Genomic DNA, 27,637 nt, shown 5'->3' with positions numbered 1-27,637 from the left:
ATCCAATGGTTGTGTTTTTACAACAACCATAAAGTGCTGTTTTTATAGGTTGTCCAAATAACGAGCCATAGACCCTGGATTAAAGGGTGATATGGAACAGATTAAGTCTGTTTTCTAATCACTGGTGTCTGTGTCATCATCTTCCATTTGATCCTTCCAAAGATCAGCCGACATTGTTCTCTCAAACGCAAAGTCCTCACATAGCTCTTGACAATCCCCACGATTCATGCGTTCGAACGCCTTGGCCAAGTCTCCAAGGTTCTGAATCTTCTTTTGACTCTCAGCAAGAACGAGTAGTTCTTCAGTCGGGTTTTTGCACTGCTCCAGTGATTGTATGTAGTCTTGAAGTTTAAGCTGATTGGCAAGACCCCTCCAGTCATCAAAAACTGGGCTTTCTCTGTTCAACCGGCAACGCAGCTCATGCTGTAGCATAGGAGGTACTATGGAAGCAATTGGAACAGGGGGAGAGGCAACAGTATTTCCTTGAGAATTATTCGCTTGGACTTGTTGGAAGCTGAAATAGAAGTTTCCAGAACGCTGATCTTCTGAAAATTTTGGACCCAATTCTTGGAAAACGTCTTTCGCCAATGCTGGTAGGGCTAAGGCTCCCATTGTAGGCCTACCCTCTGCTGCAGACTCTGCCGGATGGACGGGCACTGTCGATGATGTCGGAGCTTAAAACAAACCGAACAAATTGATGATATGTCGTAAATCAATAACATATTTCGAATTTCCAAAGAGCGTCTAAAGGAAATAAGCGTATATCACAAGTATATGTGCTTCCAAAGTACTTATGATATTATTACCCCGGTTAATTTCCAGCCGTTCAAGGTAGCCTACCCACTTATTACATATGGGTCGAGTGTAGCATATATAGATTAATGTTTTGCCAAAGGATGTTCGTTCGTTACTATCTGTAACACAAAATTAAATGTCAGTAACGATTCGTCTTAAAGTTACGATTGATTGAGGAGATGATAAGACTAATTTTTGGGAGATAAAATTGACTTTTTCGTTGTTACAGAGCACAGAACACGACTTTAACCTTCAGCTCCTTACCGATTGCTCCTGTCTCTGTTACTAAATCATGTGTGACTTGGTAGGCATGTTCACATAACTGTGACTTTGTCGATGGTGGAGTCAATGGGCTAGGCCTTGTAAGAATTTCAGTAGGACTACTTCCGTCTGGAAAAAAAGCAATGTAAAACAAAAAGCTTTTAGAAAATGATGTGTGACTTGATCCGTTATTTATCGCAAGTTTACCCTCGACTTATGTTGTATTAGTTTGGTTTATTGACATGATTGAGATAATATCATTGAACATGTAGCGAAGAGGTGAAAATTATAAGGTATAAAAATAATTGATAATACATTAAATAACATTTAAAACAAAGACTAATTCCAAGCACATATATAGGCCGCAGTAGCGGTTCTAATTCCGCTTCCCCCCCCCCTTCCCCAAAAACAAGCTTATGTAGAAAACGGATGCTAGAAGACCCCACTCCCACTACCCCACCCCCTCCCTCCCCCGTCCCCCCCCCCCCAAAAAACCACATAAACATACATATGTATTCCTCCAGAACCGCTCCTGATAGGATAAAGTCTTACCCTTTGTGTATGCAGGCTCAGGTGATGTTGGAACTATCGTTTCAAGATCACGATGCTCGCTTCTTGTCGGCTCTTCGGAGAGCTGAGATGCTGAAAATGCAATAGTCAATCAAAATCACAAATACATGGTTAGTTGTTCGATTTCGTTCAAATCGTCTCTTTACAACAAGGAAATTGTTTCATATAACAAGCTCGCCGAGATCCCATTGAATGCGTATTATTTTTACACTCGTTTTTCACTTGTATATACCCATGACGCTTTCGTGAAACGATGCCCTGCATACCAAAAGGTTTGTTGATGAAAAAACAAAAATAGAAAAATGTATTAATATTTGTCTTTAAATCTTACATTTGGATGTTCCCCGTCCAACATCAGTTGGTTCAGTTTTGCCTTTGGACGATGCAGATCCTGTCGGAGTTGATTGGGCAATTGGATTCTCGTGCGGCACATCTATAAATTTATACATTTATCTATAAATTATGAATACACGATATCAAAGTGATGAGAAGCAATTAGCCTAAAACGTTTATTATTCCAAATTGGAGTCACTTGCCATGGTGCGTTTGCTACACCAAATGAACTATACAACATTGCACGTAAAAATAATGTACATAATAAAATACAGGGTTGCCCTATACAAACGGACTTCCAATGATGTGGGTCAAATTCGCTGTTATCAGTAGTAGTAGAATCTTTTCACATGTAAAAATGATACCAGTATTGACAAAAGCGGTAAAAAGTTCATTTTTGTTTTCGAGAGCAGTTTGTCCAGTATCCATACAAATCCGTTTTTGTAAATTCGTATAATCTCATGTCTTTCTTACACAACTAGTTAAAACGCCTCCCCCAAAAGTGTTTGTGGATGTTATGTTTGTGTTAAATCTGATGTTTTGTCACAGCTTGCCCGAAGCTCAGGCAAATAACCATTCCTAAAACCGCACAAGAATACGCTTTTCTCTGCCAGTGGAAGTCTTTAAGCCACCCCCTACCCCAAAGGAGTTCTTGCCCTTGATATTACCGTTGTACAGTACTTTGAAGGCGATACGCTTCGTGACTTTTTGCTTCAAGATGAACATGACGGGAACTTCAGATGCTTCACGTGGCTGAAGAGAGAACGGCATCCGATGTGTCGTCATGTGGAAGAAAGCACATTCTTCAAGTTCCTAAAGAAATCAGAGATAACCATCAATTAACACCCTACGAAATTATCAATTATTCATTGCATTTTCCCCCGGTCCTCAGCGGAAAAAGATCCCATGTGGCCATGCCTTGAACCATAATTCATGGCCGTGCAGAGGATTTTTTTTCTGTTGGGGACCGGAGGAAATTCAATGAATTATTGATAATTTATTGCATTTTCTTTGTTTTTTTTATTTGTGGGGGCTGCCCCCTAACCTTACCCTCGCTGTGTACAGTCATGATTCATTGGCAAAGCAATGGCCTCGTTACTGTGAGGACCTAGGATAAAAAATATATATATTAGGCTCTATCGAATAAGAAACGGACGATTTGTTTTGTCAGGATAATTTAACTTCGGGGGAAACTACAGCATCAAATATATTGAGATTCTTACCTGTGTTGACACTTCGTCTTCGTTTTCCAGATGTCTGACAAATAGGGGTCCTTGTCCCCAATATACACAGTACTGCTCACCAGGAAAGGCTACCTTGTAGTCTTGTATGGTATCCTGCAAAAGGTTGAACATATATGGATCCATATTGACACAATGATGATGACAATAATAGTAATAATAATAATAATAGTTGCAATAATTGCAATAATGCTGTTCTTCAAGAGGGCACTGAAATGTACTGGAGCAATTGCAAGGTACCCATATACACTCTGGCGGCAATTATGGGTGAATATTTTATGAGTCTCGAACTGATTATTTACTTCAAGATGCGAAATGTTTATAGGGTTTGAATATTATATCTGTGATTTGTTTTACATTTGTTGTGACCACGTACCCCCCCCCCGCCCCCCTGCCCCAACCCCTCCTCCCCGTCCGTTCACGAACCCCTCTACTCAGAAAACGTTGCACAAAAAAGTATTGACATCGTAACCACTGGAAGACCGGAGACACCAAATGAAAGTTATTTCAATGAAGTTAATGAACATAAACATGTAATATACGTTGCATGGACTTACTTAAGGATCTCCTGCCTATTTTAACATTTATTTAACCCAAATTCTTGTTCAGCTAAAATTATGCCGAACTGTTAAAGATGAAGTTGAGTTCTGGTCATGCGATTGCATTGTGAAAGAAACGGTGTGAAATCGACCAGCAAAGGTTGATCATCTAGCATAATAGAATTTGTGTGTAATGCAAGGTTCTGGAATCATCAAAATGATAAGAAATTTGGCCAAGTCTTGGTTAAGTTACAAACACTGTACACAGAAAGATGTATATGGGACTACACGAACACGTGGCGTAAAAACCTACCCCCCCCCCCCGAGTTTTACGAGTTACATGACATATTTAGAATATAAAGGCATTTGAAGAGCCATGCTTTTCAGGGAACATGTCTTATCTGATGTTCTTCCACACTTGCATAATAAGAATGATAACGCTCACAAATTATTTTTCACCTCTTCCCAGAACTCAACCTTCTCTTTTATTCATGATAAATCTACCTCTTTCTTGCCACAGAAGTCGTCTTTAATATCGAGGTAGATGTAGTTCGTGACGTCTCTGGATGTTGAAAGGGGAACGTACGGCGTACAGACGAGCCGTTTACCGATGAAGTATCTCCTGATTAAGGAGATAATCCACCATTCCGAGAAATGGTCTAAGTACAGAGTAAGGTGATTCTTTGCGACTACACACCGGGCAGCTTTGTCAGAAGCAGGAACTATCCTTGAAAATTCATCAGACCCTTTCAACAAGACACACATAAGAAGGGACCGTGTTAATTTTGTTACGCGGTGAACTGTCAACGCTCAGGTATTTAGTATAACAAAGTAAGGAAAGTATTTTTTTTGTAAGGTTCGCAGATTGACTGGGAAGCTTTGTTGGAAGGCCATTGTTTATGTATGAGCAATGTCATTATAAGATGTCACCTGCTATTTGGTGATTGGTTATAAACAGAAAATTTCATGTATTAGATCATGCTTAATCTTTGTTTGTTAAATTCCCACAATTCCCCACGATCTTTCCGAAAGAATCTGGAAATTGGCGGCTGTATGAACTGTGCGACTTATACGTTATTCAAACACAAAGACTGAAAAGAAAAATTAAAATGAACTTCTATTCTAATAGAAGTTTATCAAGTTAAACTCAGTGAATAAGAACATCCTGAGAGGAATATCAACATTGAAGTGAGGTCATATGATACCAAGAATAGTAGGGAAGCATTCATTTTGTGTGAACACCTCTGTCATAATTGTGATGGTTTCGTCGTGGTAGTCAGGGGCTCTCTGCACTGTCACAACGAGAGAAAAGAATTTATATGGAAATATGGGATCTATGGTAATAGGAAGATCTTACCAGTCCTTCTGGTGTATAGCACAATTTCTGCCTTGTCTGGGTTGGTGAAAATAGCGCTATGTGAGACCGTGACTTCCACCGGAGTTTTAAACTGAAGACCAGGAGGGGATAGCTTGAGCCCAACTGAGATGATAACTTCGTCTTTTTCCAGCTTTAAGTCAGGTGGAACGGTTGTCAATGCTTCTGCTGTGATATATTTGGCTCTGTCCTCATCTTCTGGTGAAAGTGAAACCTTGATGCTGTACTCGTCGAGACTTATAATCATTGTCTCTTCTCTGATGCTCTTCCTCGAGGAGCGAGAGATGTCTTGTGGACTGGTAAGATATGGATCGTATGTTCGGGAGTATGGGGGCATATAGCTAGGTAAAGCCCCACTACCAAAAATACTGCGAAGGTAGTCATAGTGGTCCTCTTCATTAGCAAGTTTTCCCGGGTCAGCACCTTTCCTAACAAGGTATTTGACAATAGCAAGATGACCCTTGAGTGAAGCTATGTGAAGAGCAGTTATCCCATATTTATCACCAATTTCGATACCTGCTCCTTTGTTAACGATATACTCGACGACTTCGAGATGGCCTTTTTGAGAAGCACAAAACAAGGGTGTCCTGTCGTTTTTGTCACATTTGTCAAGCTGTGCCCCTTTACTAACAAGGTATTTGACAATACCAAGATGACCCTTGAATGATGCTCTATGAAGAGCTGTTATCCCATCTTTATCACCATTTGTAATGTCTGCTCCTTTGCTCACGATATACTTGACGACTTTAAAATGGCCTTTTTGAGAAGCACAAGACAAGGGTGTCCTGCCTTTTTTGTCACATTTGTCAAGCTGTGCCCCTTTACAAACAAGGTATTTGACGATATCAAGATGACCCTTGAATGAAGCCAAACTAAGTGCGGTCTTACCATCGTCGGTACTCCTATCCAGCTCTGCTCCTTGACTGGTTAGATATTTCACTTCATCTATATTTCCAGTTTGTGATGCATCATGTAGTGCTGTACATCCACCTTTACCACACGTGTTAATATTGGCTCCTTCTGTCAAAAGGTACTCTGCTATGTCAAGATGGCCACTGTATAAAGCAAGGTGTAGAGGGGTCCAGTAATCATTAGCAATTCTCCCTAGGTCTACCCCTTTATTAACAAGGTATTTGACAATGTCAACATGACCTTCGACTGATGCTATGTGAAGAGCTGTAAACCCATCTTTGTCACCAACATCAAGATCTGCTCCTTCGTTCGCTAACAGCTCTACCACATGAAGATGGCCTTTCTTTGAGCATAAGTGAACCGATGTCTGTAGGTTAGCATCGACAACATTCACTTTTGCTCCATGATGGGTAAGGCATTTAACCGTTTGCAAATGTCCGTTTTCCGAAGCAATGTGAAGGAGTGTCTGGCCAGACTTATCCGAGCAGTTTACATCAACTCCTCCCGAATCCTCTGACTTGTCCTCCGAGTCGATTAATGATTGTATCTTCAGGAAGTCTCCTTTTGCTGCTGCTGAAAACAGCGCCATGTTTAACGCAATTCACACCCACAACGTTTTTCTCTTGATGATAATATATCACCGTGCTCTCAAAACATCATGTTTCTTATTGTAATGTAACATTGAACTACTGTGTAAATTAGCCTGTACCCTGTAGTACCGATGATATTTGGTCTTTTCTGAAGGAACACTCAAGCGTGATTATATGAAAGCATTACATAAATTGAACTTTGCATTCAGATCCGTATTCAGCTGTAAAAGTCTGCCTACATTACTGTGCTGCGTATTGCAACAACACAGTCCTATTGCCTTGCCATTTCTCTGTATTTCTTTTGGCCTGAACTATACCTGGTTTCAGATTAATTTTGCGCGAAAGAAAAAGAACATGGCGGATCAATATTTCATTACGCCTCATTCATAACCAGTGCTAGGTTGACGTGCCCCCCCCCCCTTCCCCACGCACATAAACACACACACAAACAAAAACATCGAATACTAAGAAATATGAGAGAAAACAGGAAAAAGAGAGAAAGATGAAAAGGACAGAGGAAAATAAATGAATACAATCTCAACCATCGCTTTTCTTAAACACTCTACATGTGTAATTCTGTAACCTGCTGATGTAGAGTACTCGCTTCATTGATCTAGAAGTGGCAGAATATAAACCAAATTTGTCAGTATATCTCCATCAATAATAAGCATTATGAGATGCTAACAAAGTGCTGGTCATTCGTCTTTCTCCATGTACATATATTATGCACTTTGCTCAAAATGTATTACTTTCATAATTCTCATTTTGAATACATTCTCAGAATTTTGTTTACTAAAAAAAAATGGACTATCATCCTATATCTTGAGAATGAGTTCTAAAAATAAAAAAGACAAATTTTGATTCATGTGTGGTTCAACTAACAGAAGATGCCAGACCGACTAAAGACCGGACACACTATAACATTGCCCCGAATCGCTGAGAATCGGTCGATTTGAAGTCGGTTTGGAGATATGATTAATACCCCAGTCACACTGGCAAACCGACTTCGTACCGGCCCCAACGAGTTCAAACTGACTTAATTGTTGGCCTCTGTGGATAATGTAATCGGTGCTCTGCTCTGGTCTGGGTGCACGTGGATGTCTTTGTATTTGATTTGTCGTAGTACGTTACAAGAATAAGGTTCACTTCTATTTTCTTTATGGATCTTTTTCTTGGGACTGCAACTACTTAAACATCACCTTTATTTTTTTGTTCCATTCAGCAGACAATATTATGGTTCGTGATTGTTATGTCACTGTCCTCCAAAGACAAGTTTTCGGAATTAATTATTGTTATACTGATGAATTTTAACAATCTATCCTTTCTTGTTCTTTTCTTTCCTTTTCTTTTCTATCCCAGATATTTTCTGAGTGCAAGGATAAATCTGCAGGTATTATTTTGCAAGAAACATATGGAGTTTAATGTGGGATTGAAGTTGTTATTGGTACTTTACACAGTATAGGTATTGTTGTGTTGATTGATTCACATTTAGAATTTAAGGTTCTTTCTTTAATTTCAGATCAAATCGGGATATATTCAAAAGGGTTTAGAAATTATGATACATTATATACCTCACTTAAGAAATCCAGCCATCTGATTGGTCGAAATTGCATTCATAAACTTCAACTATTTCTGTAAAATTCCCAGTAACCATGGTTAAAACAGTTCTAAAATCCCAGTAACCATGGTTACCGGGAAAAAAGTTCAGTCTCCATGGTTACCCCATAGGTTTACATGTTAAAAAATGGTTTGAGCGATCGAGGATACCGTACGTGTGCGAAGAATTGGTCGGTATTTTCATACAAGACAAGACAATTCCAAACAAGACAAAAATGGCTAAAGAAACTGTCCCAAGATTTCAACTTATCAATTCAAGACTCGCTGACAGCAAGAACAACAAAAAGGATACGTGAAATTATCCATAAACATGTTAGTTTAGTTGCTGAAGATGGAGTACCAGCATAGACGTAGACGAAAATAGATCTAGTTGTCAGGGTGTCTGATCGCGCACCCGATGTTGTGTGCTATATTCTTCCCATAGAGATTACACGCAATGCAGTCTCTATGCAGTCTACGTGCATTGCGCGACCATGCAAAAAAAAGTCAAGTTTTTTTTCTTCAATTCGAGATTCAAACCTTTATCTGTTGTGATCCTGAAGGTGATACTCAATAAGTGAGGTGTCATATGAAAGCGCAGGTTCTTCTCTCTATTCCCCATAGGGCCGGTCCACCCCCAAAATTGTAAAAATATCTTGCTTAGACTAGAATCTAGATCTAGTCTACTCTCAAAGATACACTCATAAAAAACAACTGTGCAGATAAACTAGAGAAAGGCCAAGGTGGTGTCATTAGTTGCCTCTTTTGTTTTCGGCATATAAAAGTATTAATGACTGCGTTAATATTCGAGAAATAGTTATTTTTATACGCTCTCGGGAAGGTTACAATTGGGCTATTGCCCTCGGCACGCCTCGGGGCAATAGCACAATTCTAACCTTCCCTTGAGCGTATAAAAACAACTGTTTCTCTCAAAGCAGTCATTAATACTATATTGTAAATGCGTATTCTCCAGTAAGAGGAAAAAGGGTCACAAAGGCCAGAGTTTTTGCATGAATTTAAAAAGAGATTTGGATAATACGGGTAGAGTTTAATATAATAGGGGATATTTTAATTTGATGAGTAGTCAGTATGGTATCGGTCGCATTGGTATGACTGAGATATAAGGTAAGAAAGGGTTGGTCACACATAAACATCAACAATTAAATCGGTCTGTGTAGAATAATGTGTAGACCAGTTCGTAATTAGCACATGGTTCAAATCATCTCAAACATCCACAGATATTCTTACTTCTGTACAAAGTAATTTAAATCTGCCCATATCAGATTGTATATACAAACTGGAGTACTGGATCCGAGAAAATCGTTGCTGAAGCTTCATTTGTGGGTTAAAATCCCGTAACATACTTCTAATTCAGTATTCTGAAAGTCAGAAGTTTTCAGAATATCACCCCGACATGTATTGCTTGATGGTATGACATATATATCCGTTGTAAGTAAATTGCCCCTAGAATGGTCCAAACCCGTGGCGCTGATTTTGTGTAAACATTGCTTAAAATCGGGTAATTCTCTAAAAACAACCAGCAGCTACCTACATGCAATTTAATTCTAACAGCGTATACTGATGAGCGTTCACTTTGTTGCCAAATACACACACGCATGATACATGTAATGATCTCAGCAATTTATTCTCTTTCTGCCAAAATTATTTGTGTATGAAACCCTTGACTGATGAAGCATTGAGAGCTCTACAGAGTGAGTCAGAAAAAATGTCCCACTTTTTAAAAGTTGTATTGTTTGAAGTATGAATATTTAATCGCGGATTTCATAATATCTTTTGATAGAGTTATCCTCCCAGTACATTTAGGTACCATTTTCATTTGAATCTCTGCATGCATGACTGAACATCAGACATTCTTTACAGGACTGCCATATTTCACTTGCGCCAAGTAGCTAGGTGAGGAATAGAATAGTGTTTTGAACACAGACTGCCAGGCCGACAAGGACCACCCAAACCGTTACTTTTTGTCGGGAATTCTTCTTCTCGTACGAAAAGTTGAGTGGCCGAAGTCCTCTTGGTGCGTATTGGCGGATGTTGTGCTTCATGATGATGATGATGATGAAGATTAAGATGATGACAATGATGATGATGATGACATGATGGTGGTAGTGAATTTGTACTAAAGGGAAATATTGTCAGGGCTATGCCACTTTAACATTCAGCGATCTTGAGAAAAATCATTGCTTAATCAGAAAAGGGGAAATTATGAAACAATTGTCACAGTGTGTGCTGTGTGTGTGTGTGTGCGTGTGTTTTAATGCATGTGTGTGTGTGTGTGTGTTTGTGCGTGTGTGTGTCTGTCTGACTGTCTTTGTTCAATGCACTGTTTTATTCCTCACCCAGTAACTTGGCGCAAGTGAGATCTGGCAGTCTTGTAAAGATCGTCTGATGTGCGGTCATGCATGCAGAGATTCAAATGAAAATGGTACCTAAATGTACTAGGAGGACATATCATGAAACCAATGATTGGAGAGACTTGACCTGCCCACATTAGCCTACAGACGTCTTCGAGGTGACATGATCCATGTATTCAAGATAATGAATGGTCACAACGACGTGGGCAGAGATAGTCAATTTTCTATGAAGGAAGTAACATAAACCTAAGAGGCCATAGTATGAAAATTTAGAAGCAACATGCCCGCTTGAACATCAGAAAGAACAACTTTACGCACAGAGTAGTTGACCACTGGAACATGCTCCCCAAGACGGTAGTAGAATCAGCATCGATCAACGCCTTCAAAGGTCAATTTGATGCATTTTTCTCAGCGAAGTACAACAATGACTATGACTATTAAGAACATGTATGCATTATTAATTACATGTAAGACTTAAGTATTAAGCAGATAGCAAAGCTATCTGCATTCCGTGTTAGGATTGATATCTGCAAATTATGACACGATATCACATGCAGTGGATTTTGAATAACAGAAGGTGGGCATTATAGGACTACGTCTTAAATTAGACCCGTGAAGACAGGTAACTACAGGTACTACAGGTAACTAAATATTCATACTTCAAACATTACAACTTTTAAAAAGTGGGACATTTTTTCTGACTCACTCTGTATAGGACCGTGTTCCAGTCAATGCCCTTTTTGAATGACAGGTTTTCTAACGTCATTGGGTGTGCAAATATGTAATTTCTTTTCAAACTGAGATTCTCACAATATATTCAATTTAATTCGATTCAGTTTATTTCCAACACAAATAAAAACACATATCATATAAAATATATATGCTATCCATAATACATTGTATGTAGGTGTGCCCCATGGAAGAAGGGACTAAGGAGAAAAACAGAAAATACTGATATTTTTGTACACAACAAACGAAAGAATTGTCCACGAATACATCACAATTCATTGACCCCATTGCCAATTTGAGATTCGCAAATAGATTTAGAAATATTTTTTTTCAAACATTCATAACTGCTTAATCATTTGACCGATATATTCAAACGTTTGCAATCATGAGTTTCTTATTTTTCTGCTTTCACACAAAATTAATGAACTTATAACAAAGGAGCGCCTATCATACCGATCTATAACGAATATCATTATGATATACATAAAAATTCAATTAATCCAATGCAATTATATATATATGTATATATATATATTTATTCTTCTTCATACTTATCAAACTGTTTATGTATAATTTATGTACATATATATATATATATATGTACATAATTTATTTACATATATATATATATGTACATAAATTATACATAAACAGTTTGATAAGTATGAAGAAGAATAAACGTCGAATAAAGGTAACATAAAAGACGAACCCCTTTGTAATAAACGTTTGAATTTATGAGGGATCCCCTTTAATTTGGCAGATTTCTTCCTTCCTTAGTTGTCTTCATTAAATATTTTGTCTCTCTCATATATATATTTTGTTTTTTAATGACATTAGGAAAAAGGATACTCGCATATGAAAGGCAATGAAATCGCAAGTCTTGCCTTGCTCCTGGCCACAGGAGCTAATTGTTTTAATTATCTTAAACAAAATATTCAATTAAACACCTGTGGTTCCTTCTAGATACTTTCAAATGTTGAAATCATTTCTTTTTATGTGATTTCAGTTGATGTTAATTCACTTCCATATACATGTACATCACTTTTTTGGTTACAATCCTGTCAATGGTTATTATTTTTATTAGATTTTTGTATTTGATAGATTTATTTACGAAAAGCAAATAAGTACCATTCATATCATACAACGATATTTATATGTACAAGAAGAGAAAATATTGGTTGGTAAATTGGGCGGATAATAGCATTGTGCTAGTCGACCCTAACGCCTTATGCACAGCTCAACAATGTATTTTGTACAAGTAACTTTCAGAAAACAGAAAATAAACAAAGAAATTAATGTACTATTGCAAGCAATACTATATAAATATATAACTTTAATAATGTCTTACAAAATACGAAATATAATTGTTGTACACATACAGACTATTTGCATTGATTTTCGATTCATGATTTGTTCAACAAATGTGTTGTAACATAATCCGACATTAATAGGTAATCAAGTAACTAACCACAAGAGACAATGGAGATCGACCATGTGTCGTTCTAAATTTTGGCAGACGTAATTGTTAACCTTCTGTTTGCCCTGTGGAGTAGCTATACTCTAGAATATCACAGTAATCTATCAAAATATGAGGCAAACTTTTATTAAACAGATCAAACATGAAGTAGTGGAGCTGTATAAGTTCTTCACTCTCTAAATGAAAAAAGTACGAACTTCCATTTTCTGCGAATATAATGTTTTTAATATAATATGCTTCTTAATATTGCTTCCCCACACCTGTGTGGTTTTATCCACTTTTTATATGATAATGGATATTGTCAAAGTACTCCAACTTTCATCCTGATACACTAATTTACTTAAAGGGAACCAAAACCTTCATACTAAGTTACTTTTATTGTTAAGTTTAAGATATTTGAATAAAATCGGTGAAAATTTGAACAAAATCGGGCAAGGAAAAAGGAAGTTAAAGCTTTTTGAAATGACTAGTCACTAGAGGGCGATATTCAATTTGATGACATCATTTGTGGACAACTCTCCATGCCTTTTGTACATCAAATTTCACAATTCTTTCGTTTTCTTCGTATTTATTTGTGTTCTTGATCCGACTTCATAACATCTCAAGTAGAATATCATTTTTACATTCTATACCTTACTTTCAGGGAAGTAGGTTATCTCAATCACAGGAAAGAAGGAAAAACATGAAATTTGATGTATGTTTCCACTCTTGTAATATGCTTCGTTGCATCAAGATTATTACATTGCTTGCTTTTACAGGAACGAAGAAGTGAGATTGAGGAACAATGAGCCATAGACCCTGGGTTAAAAGTTGATATGGAACAGATCGAGTATGTTCCCTAATCACTGGTATCTGTGTCATCATCTTCCATTTGATCCTTCCGAGGATCAGCTGACTTTGTTCTCTCAAACGCACAGTTCTCGCAGAGCTCTTGACAATCCCCACGATTCATGTGTTCGAACGCCTTGGCCAAGTCCCCAAGGTTCTGAATCTTCTTTTGACTCTCAGCAAGTACGAGTAGTTCTTCAGTCGGATTCTTGCTCTGCTCCAGTGATTGTATGTAGTCTCCAAGTCCCAGCTGATCGGCAAGACCCCTCCAGTCACCAAAAACTGGGCTTTCTCTGTTCAACCGGCAACGCAGCTCATGCTGCAGCCTAGGAGGTACTATGGAAGCAATTGCAACAGGAGCATGGTCAACGGTATTTCCTTGAGGATTATTCCCTTGGGGATTGTTGATGACCATCCCTTGGACGTTGATATAGACGTTCCCAGAACGCTGATGCATATTCCGATCTGCTGAAAGTCCTGGAACCAATTCTTGGACAACGTTTGCCAAAAATGCTGATGGGGCTCTCATTGTCCTCTCTGCTGCAGACTCTACCGGATGGACGGACACTGTCGATGATGACAAAGCTTAAAACAAAACGAACAAAAGATGATATGATGTAATTCAATTATATCTTTCAAATTTCCGTAGAGCATGTAAATGAAATAAGCGTATTATCACAATATATATGCGCTTGTAAAGGACTCTATTACCCCGGTTATGTTCAAGCAACCGTTTCAGGTAACCTGCCCACTTATTACACATGGATCGAGTGTAGCATAATTATAAACAATAATGTTTTGCAAAAGGAATTCGTTCGTTAATATATGTAACATAGCATCAAATGTCACCTTAAAGTTACGATTGATAAGAGGAGATAAGCTATAATTTGTTGGAGGTACAATTGACATTTGTGCTGTTACAGAGCCCGTAACACGACTTTATCTTTCAGCTCCTTACCAACTGTCTCTGTCTCTGTTACCAAATCATGTGTGACTTGGTAGGCATGTTCACATGGCGGTGACTCTATCGCCGTTGGAGTCAACGGCCTAGGTATTGTAAGGACTTCAGTAGGACTACTTCTATCTGAAATAAAGCAACGTAAAAAAGGCTTTAAGAAATGATTAAAACCAGACTTCAATCTGTACTGTAAAAAACTGTGACTCATCTGTTATTTATCCCAAGTCGGCCCTTGGATTATATTGTATTAGGTTGGGTTATTGAAATGATTGAGATAAAATCATGGAACATGTAGCAAAAAGATAAAATGGTTCAATTTACAGAGTAAAAGTTATACGGTATAAAAATACATTGATTGAACATTAATATCTAAAACAAAAACTAATATGAATATGGGCCGCAGAAGCGGTTCTAATGCCCCTCCCCCCTTCCCCCCCAAAAGCACATAATGCTAGAAGACCCCACCTCCTGCTACTCCCTCCTGCCCCCCCCCCCCCAAAAAAAAGAAGATATTCATAGGTATTCCTCCAGAACCGCTCCTGATAGGCCATAGTCTTACCCTTTGTGCCTGCAGGCTCAGGTGATGTTGAACCTATCGCTTCAAGATCATGACGCTCGCTTCTTGTCAGCTCTTCAGAGAGCTGAGATGCTGATAAAGCAAAAATCAATCAAAATCAAATCAGAATAGCACAAATACAATTCATCTCGCAATCATGAGAGTAAATCGCAAGATTAAAAGCTTTTATGTGTCTCCTTACCATATTATTATTTCGATTTTGTTCAAATCGTCTGAAAATAAGGACATTGTTTCATGTAACAAGCTCGCCGGTATCCCATTGAAAAGCGTGTTAATTTTTCTACACACATTTCCCATTTGTACTCATGACGCTTTCGTAAAACGATGCCCTGCATATCGAAATTTGTGTATGAAACAAACAAAACAAATAAAAGGAAAAAATAGTACTAATACATTTTCTTTTAACCTTACATTTGGATGTTCCCCGTCCAACATCATTTGGTTCAGCTTTGCCTTTGGAAGATGCAGATCCTTTCGGAGTTGATTGGGTAACTGGATTCTCGTCGGGGACATCTAAAATGTGAATACATGATCTCAAAGTGATGAGAAGCGATTAGCCTAAAATGATACTTTTTCGAAATAGGAATAACTTTCCATGGTTCTTTTGCTACCCTAAATGAAATATTTAGCATTGCACGTACTAAACAAATTGTACATTAAACATATATATATACCTACAGGCTGAACCAGTATAAACGCACTAGCATACTTCCAATGATCAGGGGTGAAATTCACTGGTACTAGCGGTGTAGAATCTTTCCACATGAAAAAATAGTACCAGGATCGACAAAACTGGTAGAGAGTTAATTTTTTGTTTTGGGGAGCATTTTGTCCAGTTTCAATAAAAATGCGTTAAAAAATTTGTGTAAACTCACGTCTTTTTCAGTACACAAGTCATTAAAAAATATCTCAAATGAAAGAAATAATGTTATTGGAGTGTTGTGTTTGGGTTTAATCTGAAGATATGTTACAGCTTGTCCGAAGGTCAGGCAAATAACCATTCCTGAAACTGCACAAGAACACTATTTTCTCTGCCAGCACTGCCAAGCCACCCCCCCCCCCCTCACCTCCCCCGAAAGGAATTCATGCTCTTGATATTACCGTTGTACTGTACTGGGAAGGTGATCTTCTTCGTGATTTTTTGCTTCAAGATGAGAGTGACGAGAACTCTGTATACTATTTTTTCACGTGACTGAAGATTGAACGGCATCCGATGGGTCGTCATGTCAAAGAAAGCACATTCTTCAAGTTCCTACGAAAATCAGAGATAAGTATCAATTAATACCATACGAAAGTATAGGGAACGGTACCATTTTCGTAATTTAAAAGTTATACCATGAGTTATGACCCATGTTTAAATCGAGTTTCCTGAAATTATATTATAATGAGATGGTGTTGTGCAATGAACAGTACGCTAAGGCAGAAAGTTCATCAGTTCGGTATCGCTTTAAGAAAGGACTATATCTTTGGTAATGTAAGCAATATATTATTAGGACCTGCAGAATAGTTAACGGACGATTTGTTTGTCAGGATAATTTACTTCGGGGGAAACAACAGTAACAATTATGTTGGGATTGTTACCTCTTTTGACACTTCCTCTTTGTTTTCCAGATGTCTGACAGAAAGGGGTCCTTTTCCCCAATATACACAGTACTGCTCACCAAGAAAGGCTACCTGGTAGTCTCGTATGGTATCCTACAAAAGGTTGAACACATATAAATCAATATTGAAAGAATAATAATGACAATAATAGTAATAAGAATATAGTAATAATAGTTGCAATAATTGCAATAATGCCACAGCAAATGAAGGTACTCAAATACACTAAATATTCTCTTCAAGATGTGAAACGTTTATCGGGTTTGAATATTATATCTGTGATTTGTTTTATATTTTTTTGTAACCACCCCGGCCCGTCCCCTCCTTCCCCCCTACCCCTCCGTGTACGCACCCAACTACTCAGAAAACGTTACGCACAAAAATATTGACATCGTAACCACTAGAAGACCGGGGACACAAATAAAATTTATTTAAATTAAATAAATGTTAAAATGGACTTCAAATTCTTTTTCAGCTAAAATTATACCGAACCGTTAATTTATGATAAATATACCTCTTTCATGCCGCAGAAGTCGTCTTTAATGACGAGATAGATGCGGTTTAACACGTCTCTGTATGTTGACAGGGGAACGTAAGGCGTACAGATGAGCCGTTTACCGATGAAGTATCTCCTGATTAAGGAGATAATCCACCATTCCGAGAAATGGTCTAAGTACAGAGTAAGGTGATTCTTTGCGACTACACATCGAGCAGCTTTGTCAGAAGCAGGAACTATCCTTGCAAATTCATCAGACTCTGTCAAGAAAACAAAAAGGGGGACCGTGTTTATTTTGTTACGCAGTGAACTGTCATACTCTGGGATTTACTTTCACAAATAAAGAAAGCAAGTATTTTTCTGCAAGTTTTGCGGGTTTTCTGGGGAGCCTTGTTGGAGGGTCATTGTTTTACTCATGAACAATGACATTACAAAATGTCAGTTGCTTTTTGGTGATTGGCTATTAACAAAATGTTTCATGCATTAAATCATTCTCATAATTCCCTTCGATCTTTCCACACAAATCCTGAAAACAGCGGCTGTATATAAACTGTGCGGTTTATAAGTTATTCAAACACAAAGACTGAAACAATTTTTCTTTAAGTGAATTGTTATTCTAATAGAATTTTATGAAGTAAAACTCAGTGAATAAGAAAATTCTGGGATGAATATTAACATTGAAGTGAGGTCATATGATACCAAGAATAGTAGGGAAGGATCCATTTTGTGTGAAGATCTCTGTCATAATTGTGATGGGGTCGTCGTGGCAGTCAGGTGCTCTCTGCACTGTCACAACAAGAGAAAGGAATTTATATGGAGATATGGGATCTATGATAATAGGAAGATCTTACCAGTCCTTCTGGTGTATAGCACAATTTCTGCCTTGTCTGGGTTGGTGAAAATAGCGCTATGCGAGACCGTGACTTCCACCGGAGTTTTAAACTGAAGACCAGGAGGGGATAGCTTGAGCCCAACTGAGATGCTAACTTCGTCTTTGTCCAGCTTTAAGTCAGGTGGAATGGTTGTCAATGCTTCTGCTGTGATATATTTGGCTCTGTCCACATCGTCTGGTGAAATTGGAACCTTGATGCTGTACTCGTCGAGACTTATAATCATCGTCTCTTCTGTGATACTCTTCCTCGAGGAGCGACAGCTGTCTTGTGGACTGGTAAGATATGGATCGTATGTTCGGGAGTATTGGGGCATTAAGCCAGGGAAAGCCTCACTACCAAACGTACTGCGAAGGTAGTCATAGTGGTCCTCTTCAAACCCAATGAATGGCTTAACGATCTTTCTTGCTTCTCTATTTAAAAGAAAGTCATGTATATCCAGATGGCCGCCATTAAAAGCAAGGCGTGAAGGTGTCCAGTCATCATTTGCATGTCTCCACAGGTCTGCCCCTTTACTAACAAGGTATTTTACAATATCAAAATGACCCTTAAGTGATGCTATGTGAAGAGCTGTAAACCCATCTTTATCACCAATTTCCTTGCCTCCTCCTTTGTTCACGATATACTCGACGACTTCAAGATGGCCTTCTTGAGAAGCATAAGACAAGGGTGTCTTGTAGTTGTTGTCACATATGTCAAGCTGTGCCCCTTTCCTAACAAGGTATTTGACAATATCAAGATGACCCTTGAATGATGCAATGTGAAGAGCTGTAACCCCATCTTTATCACCAATTTCAATGCCTGCTCCTTTGTTCACGATATACTCGACGACTTCAAGATGTCCTTCTTGAGATGCATAAGACAAGGGTGTCCTGTCGTTTTTGTCCAATTTGTCAAGCTGTGCCCCTTTCATAAGAAGGCATTTGACAATATCAAGATGACCCTTGAATGATGCGTTGTGAAGAGCTGTACCCCCATCTTGATTACAGCTATCAATATTTGATCCTACGTTCAGTAAGACCTCGACAATACCCAGATGACCTCTTTCTGTTGCAAGACACAAGGGTGATGTCCCGTTCTTGAGTGCTTTGTCAACCTCCACCCCTTCGTTAACGAAAACTTTTACAATATCAAGGTGTCCCCCGAATGAAGCCAAACTAAGCGCGGTCCAACCATCGTCAGTGCTCCTATCCAGCTCTGCTCCTTGACTGGTTAGATATTTTACTCCATCAATATTACCAGTTTGTGATGCAGTATGCAGAGCTGTATATCCACGTTTACCACACGTGTTAATGTTGGCTCCTTCTGTCAAAAGGTACTCTGCAATGTCAAGACGGCCACCGTCTAAAGCAAGATGTAGAGGTGTCCAGTAATCATTAGCAAGTCTCCCCAAGTCTGACCCTTTACTAACGAGGTATTTGACATTATCAAGATGACCCTTGAGGGATGCACTGTGAAGAGCTGTAAACCCATCTTTATTACCAATTTCAATGCCTGCTCCTTTGTTCACGATATACTCGACGATTTCAAGATGGCCTTTTTGAGAAGCACAAAACAAGGGTGTCCTTTCGGTTTTGTCACATTTGTCAAGATGTGCCCCTTTGCTAATGAGATGATGCACTATTTCAATGTGTCCATTGGACGCTGCAATGTGGAGTGCTGTTAGCCCGTCTCGGTTACAGTCATCAATATTTGCTCCTACGTTCAGTAAGACTTCGACAATACCCAAATGGCCATTTTCTGTTGCAAGACACAATGGTGTCATCCCGTTCCTGAGTGCTTTGTCAACCTCTACCCCTTCGTTAACGAGAACTTTGACAATGTCAAGGTGTCCCCTAAATGAAGCCAGACTAAGCGCGGTCCAACCATCCTCAGTGATCTTATCTTGCTCTGCTCCTTGACTAGTTAGATATTTCACTCCATCAATATTACCAGTTTGTGATGCAGCATGTAGAGCTGTACATCCACCCTCACCACACGTGTTAATGTTGGCTCCTTCTGTCAAAAGGTACTCTGCAAGGTCAAGATGGCCACCATTTAATGCAAGGTGTAGAGGTGTCCAATAATCATTAGCAAGTCTCTCCAGCTCTGCCCCTTTACTAACAAGGTATTTGACAATGTCAACATGACCCTCGAATGATGCTATGTGAAGAGCTGTAAACCCATCTTTGTCGCCAATTTTAATATCTGCTCCTTCGTTCACTAACAGCTCTACCACATGAAGATGGCCTTTCTTTGAACATAAATGAACCGATGTCTGTAGGTTAGCATCGATTACATTCACCTTTGCTCCATGATTGGTTAGGCATTTAACCGTTTGCAAATGTCCGTTTGCCGAAGCAATGTGAAGGGGTGTCTTGCCAGATGCATCTGAGCAGTTTACATCAACTCCATCAGAATCCTCGGACTTGTCCTCCAAGTCGATTAATGATTGTATCTTCTGGACGTCTCCTATTGCCGCTGCAGAAAACAGCGCCATGTTAAACGTAATTCACACCTACAATGTTTTCCTCATGATATTACCGTGCTTTCCTAACATCATGATATTTGATATTGAAGTACTGTGTAAATAAGCACGTATCCTTTAGTATCGATGATCTTTGGACTATTCTGAGTGTCACATGGATTGTACTCGGCTTAGTGGCGATACTCACATATAACAATAATCAATCAGAAAACGAGTTGTAGTTTGATGGTATGAATTTTAATTGAACAATAAAACGAGATATAACAGACGTTCACACGTAATCAACGTTGACAAACCGAAACTGAATCGAATTGTAGGTTACTAAGAGGGTCGAATTACATTAACACTGTCATAAACTAGACCATTGTTCGTTTAACACTTTGGAGACGACGGGCTTCTACAGCAGCCGAGCGAGTTGTTAAGTCTGTGACGACGGGCTTCTACAGAAGCCGAGATATATCCCTAATATGTTGACAAAGTTTTCCAGCTTAGTATTAGCTATTATGTGCTAAAGTTCTTTGAATTATTATTTAGATATATTCATTTATCTCATCTATTAAAAAAATAATATAGTGACGTAGAAAAAAATCGAGAAAAAGTGATATCATTTCAACTTTACTCTAAGTTAGTGTTCGGATGGAAAAAAGGCCCGAAATACCCGTACAGCTGAAGACGGACGCGTACGCGCGCGTCCGTTCTATATTCTTGCCAGGATTCTGGCTTGACGCTACTTCCAAGTTCCGTATGCACACTTCCCGTTTTCAGATATTCGTATAACGGGTCGTATTATCAGTTCGATTTCGACCCTGATTACTTATTTATATATATCTACCCTACCGGTGTGGTATTCCTTTCATCATATACTATTTAAATCTAAGCCTTATCGATGTAGGGTATTTACATGACAATACGCTGTTCATTTTATAAACTTGACCAATTTAGCGAATCATTCATGTATGGACCTCTTTTACGAAAGGCTTATCCCCCACCCTAAGAGGAACAAAACATTGTAAAGAAGTAACTAGTCTGGAAGTTTACCGTTTTGAAAGAAAAGGATGTAAGCCTAAACGTAGGTCAATAGGTCAATCTACATGACAATACAAACAACCACTCTAACTTATATACCTTTACTACACTGTTAGAAAAAAATTAAACAAGTTGTTTAAAATTTTAAACAATCCCGAGTTAACCGGTGAATCGCTCAACTGTTGTTTAAAAATTAAACAAATTAAGGTTGTTTACATTTTGAACACTTAGTTGTTTAAAAATTAGGAAACCTTTTAAACAACAGTTGTTTAGTAATAAAATTGCACAACTCGGTTGTTTAAAGCAAGTTGTTTAAATTTTAAACAATAATGTTTAAATTACTAAGCAACTGTTGTTTATTCAGTATAACTGCATAACTGGGTTGTAAAAAGGAGTTGCTTAAATTTTAAACAGAATTGTTTAATGGTTATTGTCTGGTTGTTTGAATTTGTGAAATGACCTACTGGAACCACTCCTGCAATAATCACAACGATTCATACACTGTAACATGCAGAGCTTGTTGCCAATTTACTTCAACATTTTGTTCGTCATATTCATGGCAGTGACAGACAACATTATTATTTGTCTCTATAACTTCACGTAAACCCCATCGGCGAAGCCGAGAAGAACCAAGTCGTCGCCTTGCCCCGTGTTCCGCCATTTTCGTCTGCACTGCACTGCACACTAGCACTGCATGCATGCTTGCATGCATGTATTATGTACGTACTTTGTGCATATCGCATGTGTGTGCGCAAATTGCAATCGCGTATCGAGAAAATATCAACGACGCCCCCGGGACTTTTTAAACAACTCTGTTTAATTAAATCTTTTTTTTTAATAGATAGTTGTTTAAGCCAATCGAGCACTGATTTTTCGATTTTGAACAACGTTGTTTACTTTTTTAAACAACATTCTTTTAAACAGTGATATTTTAAACACCGTTCTAACAGTGTAGGGCATTTAACCATTTTAGAGCAGGTATGAGTAAAATATCTTGATCAACCTAAATCAAGCCGGTCTTAGTTTGAGCGGGCATATGAAATGTTGAACTGTTATGTTCTGAAAAACGACCCCTTACTCTTATCATATCACTCTTGTCTTGAGCAACTTCGGCGGTATAGCCACGAATATGAGACTTTTCCGGGGCAAAGATGCTACCATTGTTGAAGAAAAAAATGCAAGGCAACATAAAATCAAGTTTTCTGGCAATGAAGAAAAGCGAGTGCAAGATGAAGAAAATAATTTGTATTATCATTACTATTTTATTACAATATTGTGAGCATCATCATCATCATTTCATGTACCGGTTTACATGTCCATGCCATCTACAGAACTAATCATGAAACGAGGATTGTCAAAGTTTTATTGACACGATATGTTGAACGAGAACACAGATGGAGACGAAGACAAATAAATTGAATTCTCACGTTGTTTGCACTTCTTTCTTTATTGTTTCATAACATATAATGAATTACTATATTTTCAATATCATTTATTTTCGAATAAATAAAATACTACCAAGACTACGGCGATTTACTCCTTATTAGCCACACCCTTTCAACAACAAACAAAAACAACGCGATGCGGAAATAAAACACACTGAAGCACAATTCCAATTTCACAAAATTCCTGACGTATTCAGAGAGGGAGGGGGAGGAGGGAGACAGAGAGGCAGATAGACAGACATAGACAGACAGAGATAGATAGATAAATAAATAGAAAGAGAGAGAGAGACAGAGAGATGATTGTGATGAATTATGATTTTGTTGTAATCTCTGTCATTGATTTAGCTCTGTCCATTAGAAACAAAACAAATCAAATATGCGTACAAAAATTCAATAAATATTTTATTGATACAGCAACCTCATATCAAAATAGGGTTCAAAGAAATATATAGATAGAGAAAAAATAAACAAAATTAAGCGGGAGGCAAAAACTAAAACAAAATGAATATTTCAAATTATGAGAAACGAAGTCGAAAGCATTCAAAGTAAATCTTATTTTTGTTTTCGAGAATAAAACAATGTTCATCTCAAAATTCATTTCCCAAATAGTCCTATATTTGATTTGCACATTTAAAAAAAGGGCATTTAGTGTAGATCATGGCATAATGTTGGTCAGAATATAGTTACAAAATGTGTCGAAAACCCACGTAAAACCACGAAGGCTTAGGCCTATTATTTATGGCTCGGTTGATAATCGTCCGAGCTTTAGACGACAATCATTGACAATGGGGAAATGAATGGAGGTATCGACCGATCTGCGCGTGCGACGGTGCTTACGCAATTTGTATTGTGAGTGTATTGAAAAGGAAAGACGTGAAGCTTCAACAAAATAAGACGGCAATTCCCCTAAAAATTGGTATTGTAAAATGTAAAAAGTTGGTACATGTGTTTTTTGCATGCAATGTTCAATTCTCCTTATTCATAACCCTCATTGCACAGCTCAGCAGCATTTCAAGTTCCATTTGGAGACATGCCAGAGTCCTCAGCAGCACTAAACGTCCGACCATGGCGGTACAAGGGTCTGAATTTCAGACTATTACTTAGGTTGTTGCAATCTCTTATGTCGATCTGACAATTAATGGTTGTTATTTCCCACAAAAGCCATTTTCAAACCCTTTCGTTTTGAGGGAAGTTCTTAATAAGTATTTTCCTTTCGAACGCCGTTGGAATTTAACCTTTCATTTTTTTTTGACCTGCAAATGGGAAGTATTACCTTAAACAAGATTAAATTTATCCTCAATATACGGTGTTGTCAAAGATGAATTTAGGCTCATTTTTAGCTGCTTTAAACGAAGGTTGGCAAAGATGAATTCATCCTCATTTAATTGTGTTAACGAACATTAATTTATCCTTATTTTACTGTCTAAACGAGGATTAATTTATCCTCATATAGCTGTTAGATAATGATGAATTTATCCTCATTCAATTGTGTTAAAGAAGATTAATTATCCTTATTTTACTGTATGAACGAAAATTAATTTATCCTCCTTTTAGCTGTTAATGAAGATTAATTTAACCTCAATCAATTGTGTTAATCCAGATTAATTCATCCTCATTTAGCTGTTAACGAAGATGAATTGATAACGAAAATTATTTTTTCCATATTTTACTTTGTGAACGAAGATGAATTAATTCTCATTTAGCTGTTAACGAAGATGAATTTATCCTCATTTAACTGTGTTAACGAAGATTAATTTATCCTTATTTTACTGTGTGAACGAAGATTAATTCATCCTCATTTAGCTGTTAACGAAGATTAATTTTTCTTCATGTAGCTGTTAAATGAAGATGAATTTACCCTCATTTACTTGTTAAATGAAGATGAATGTTGCGTTTGCCGGTTGTTGCCCTCCTACTCCCACGTGCCTCCTGAATTGCTCCTTTAGAAAGCAACATGAGCTCATCGAAGCCCCATTGTTCATCATCGTAAACAAAATATGTTCTTTCAAACACCTGTGGTTCCTTCTGGATACTTTCAAATGTTGAATTTATTTCATTTGATGTGATTTGAGTTAATGCTAATTTTTTTCAATATACATGTTCATCACTTTTATAGTTACAATCCTGTTAATGTTTGGAATTTGTATTAGATTTTTGTGTTTGATTGATTGATTTACCAACAGCAAATAAGTACCATGCATTTCATACAACGATATTTATATGTACAAGAAGAGAAAATATTGGTTGGTAAAAGGGGCTAGATAATATTATATATGCTAGCCGATCCTAACGCATTCGACTAAACAATGTAATTTGTACAAGTAACCTTTGGAAAACAAACAAAAAAGGAATCTACCCTTACAATCGATACTAACAAAATAGGCTTCAATAACAATGTCTTACAAGATACAAACTTATAATATCAAATATAATTTTTGTACATAAACAGACTATTTGCATAGATTTTGTATTGATGATTTGATCAACAAATGTGTTGTAACAGAATCTGACATTAGCAGGTAATCTATTCAAAAATTTTAGTTACCACAAAAGACAATAATAATCGACCTTGTGTTGTTTTAATTTTTGAAGACATATAATTGTCCACTTTCTGTTTGCCTTCTGGGGTAGCTTTATTCTAGAATATTACAGTAATCTATCAAAATATGAGGAAACATATTATTTAAAAGAGCAAACATAAAAATAGAGATTGTTAAATAATCCAAATTATAAAAAGTTAGGATTCACAATCTTTTAAGTAGGTGCGCTGTAGGAGTTCTCCACTTTCTACATGCACAAAAAGCACGAAACTGCCACAATTATTATACAAGAAGATAAAATATAGGTTGGTAAAAGGGGCAAGATAATAACATATGTGCTAGTCGATCCTTACGCCTTACAGCTAAACAATGTTTTCTGTACAAGTAACCTTCAGGGGAAAAATGAATTTACCATTATACAAACGATACTAAGACAAACAAATTCTTTAACAATGTCGTACAAGATACAAACTGATAATATGAAATAGAATATGTGTATACATATAGACTATTCGCAATGATTTATAATTAATGATTTGTTCCACAAATGTGTTGTAACAGAATCTGACATTAATAGGTAATCAAGTAACTAATCACAAGAGACAATGAAAATAGATTTTTGTGTCGTTCTAAATTTTGGGAGACGTAATTTTCCACCTTCTGTTTGCCTTCTGGAGTAGCTATAATGTAGAATGTCACAATGATCTATCAAAAGAAAAGGCACATTTTTATTATACAGATCAATCATCCAAATTATGCAAAGTTAAGATTCGCAATCTATTAAGGAGTGGAGCTGTAGGAGTTTCCCACTCTCTAATTAAAAAATAAAAACGAACAGCAATTTTCTGTGAATACATTATGATTCTAAGTATTCTGACCTTGTATTGCTTCCCCCACACCAATATTCCACAGATTATGTGTGGTTCTATTTACGTTGTAATGATAATGTTAAATAAGCCTAGGAACAAAATGTCGCAATCTAAATAACACTCTAAATGTCTTCCTAATACACTGATTTACACAACGAATATGGCTATTCCATGATAGATGTCTATCATAAGTGGAAACATCAACCTCTTTGATATCCTATCCAGCTACTTTCAGTTTACCATTTATACTTATTTTTACTCATACTTCTTATGAACATGATATAAGTTTTCATTGAACTAGTTGTAAGTTTGTTAGCAATGTACCAATTTTTCTGTGTGTTGTTAATTACTTCATCCACATTAATTTCGCACTGGTCAGCTGGAAAAGTGTGACTTATGTTAGAATCATTTGCAAATTAACAGCACTAAATTGAAATAATCAGTTAATGATGGCAGATCATAATATATAGTTAAAAACAGAGTTGGCCCTAGTACTGATCCTGGTGGAACACCACATCTTATCATATTCCATTCAAACAACGTTTGACCACATTGAACAATATGGGATTTGCTACTGAGATAGTCCTTAAACCATACAAGAGGTAACCTCGAATGCCATTATAAGAGAGTTTTGCAAGTAGTATTATGATTAAATGTGTCAAAGTTGCTTTCTTAAAATCGATGAATATTCCAAGAGTGAATATCACTTCTTTGTTCTTGTAAAAGCAATCAATGTAATAATCTTGATGCAGCGAAACATATAACAAGAGGGCGAGCGTTTACACAATAATGGGTATATTGTACTCACAATTGAACAAGGTTTACGCAATATTGCGTAGTAATATACCCAAAATGCATGCATATTTCCCCTTTGACCAATGTTTGGTCAATTTCAAAGGCCTGAATAGTACTAATATTTAAACCGGACGCTGAAATGAGACTTTTGTCTAAAAAGCGGGTTCAAAAAGGAAATTGGTCTAAGATTTAAGTTTTATTTTAAACATGATATTTCCTCTCTAGATAAGTCTTCAATGATCAGGGGAGTACGAACCTTAGAGTATACCTTTTCTTTAGCTTTAAATTTTTCGAGCAAATCTAATGATTGTGGTTTTCTAAACCAAATGACAGGCTGTAGGTGGATTACAACAACCA

General features: G+C 37.4%; 1 protein-coding gene and 1 long non-coding RNA gene across 2 annotated transcripts; both read right to left on the bottom strand.

Moving 5' to 3' along the window:
• Nucleotides 1-114: 114 nt before the first annotated feature.
• On the bottom strand, nucleotides 115-20,673 carry LOC100893871 (ankyrin-1-like). Its single transcript, XM_030987378.1, has 9 exons — nucleotides 18,963-20,673; nucleotides 18,100-18,851; nucleotides 17,948-18,034; nucleotides 17,267-17,508; nucleotides 3,183-3,296; nucleotides 2,559-2,772; nucleotides 1,609-1,698; nucleotides 1,060-1,185; nucleotides 115-440 (listed from the first exon to the last, which is right to left on the bottom strand). Exons 1-9 carry the CDS (start codon nucleotides 20,615-20,617, stop codon nucleotides 115-117), a joined length of 3,606 nt encoding a protein of 1,201 aa, XP_030843238.1. The 5' UTR covers nucleotides 20,618-20,673.
• Nucleotides 14,146-15,216, bottom strand: LOC115924501. The gene is made up of 3 exons (XR_004064336.1): nucleotides 15,136-15,216; nucleotides 14,577-14,702; nucleotides 14,146-14,203 (listed from the first exon to the last, which is right to left on the bottom strand). It is a non-coding gene; the product is annotated as an uncharacterized LOC115924501 (long non-coding RNA).
• Nucleotides 20,674-27,637: the final 6,964 nt, after the last annotated feature.

This window comes from Strongylocentrotus purpuratus, unplaced genomic scaffold, assembly GCF_000002235.5.
Source record: "Strongylocentrotus purpuratus isolate Spur 01 unplaced genomic scaffold, Spur_5.0 spur5_scaffold_16, whole genome shotgun sequence".
NCBI lineage: Eukaryota > Metazoa > Echinodermata > Echinoidea > Camarodonta > Strongylocentrotidae > Strongylocentrotus > Strongylocentrotus purpuratus.
The sequence above is the reverse complement of the archived record's forward strand: the minus strand, read 5'-3'. Positions and strand labels throughout refer to the sequence as shown.

Coding starts and splice junctions, on each gene's coding strand:
- LOC100893871 (XM_030987378.1), bottom strand. CDS start 20,617: ATGGCGCTGTTTTCTGCAGCGGCAATAGGAGACGTCCAGAAGATACAA. Junction 3,297..17,266: donor ACTTCTGCGGCATGAAAGAG/GTATATTTATCA, acceptor AACCTTTTGCAG/GATACCATACAAGACTACAA. Junction 441..1,059: donor AACAGAGACAGGAGCAATCG/GTAAGGAGCTGA, acceptor TTGCTTCCATAG/TACCTCCTATGCTACAGCAT.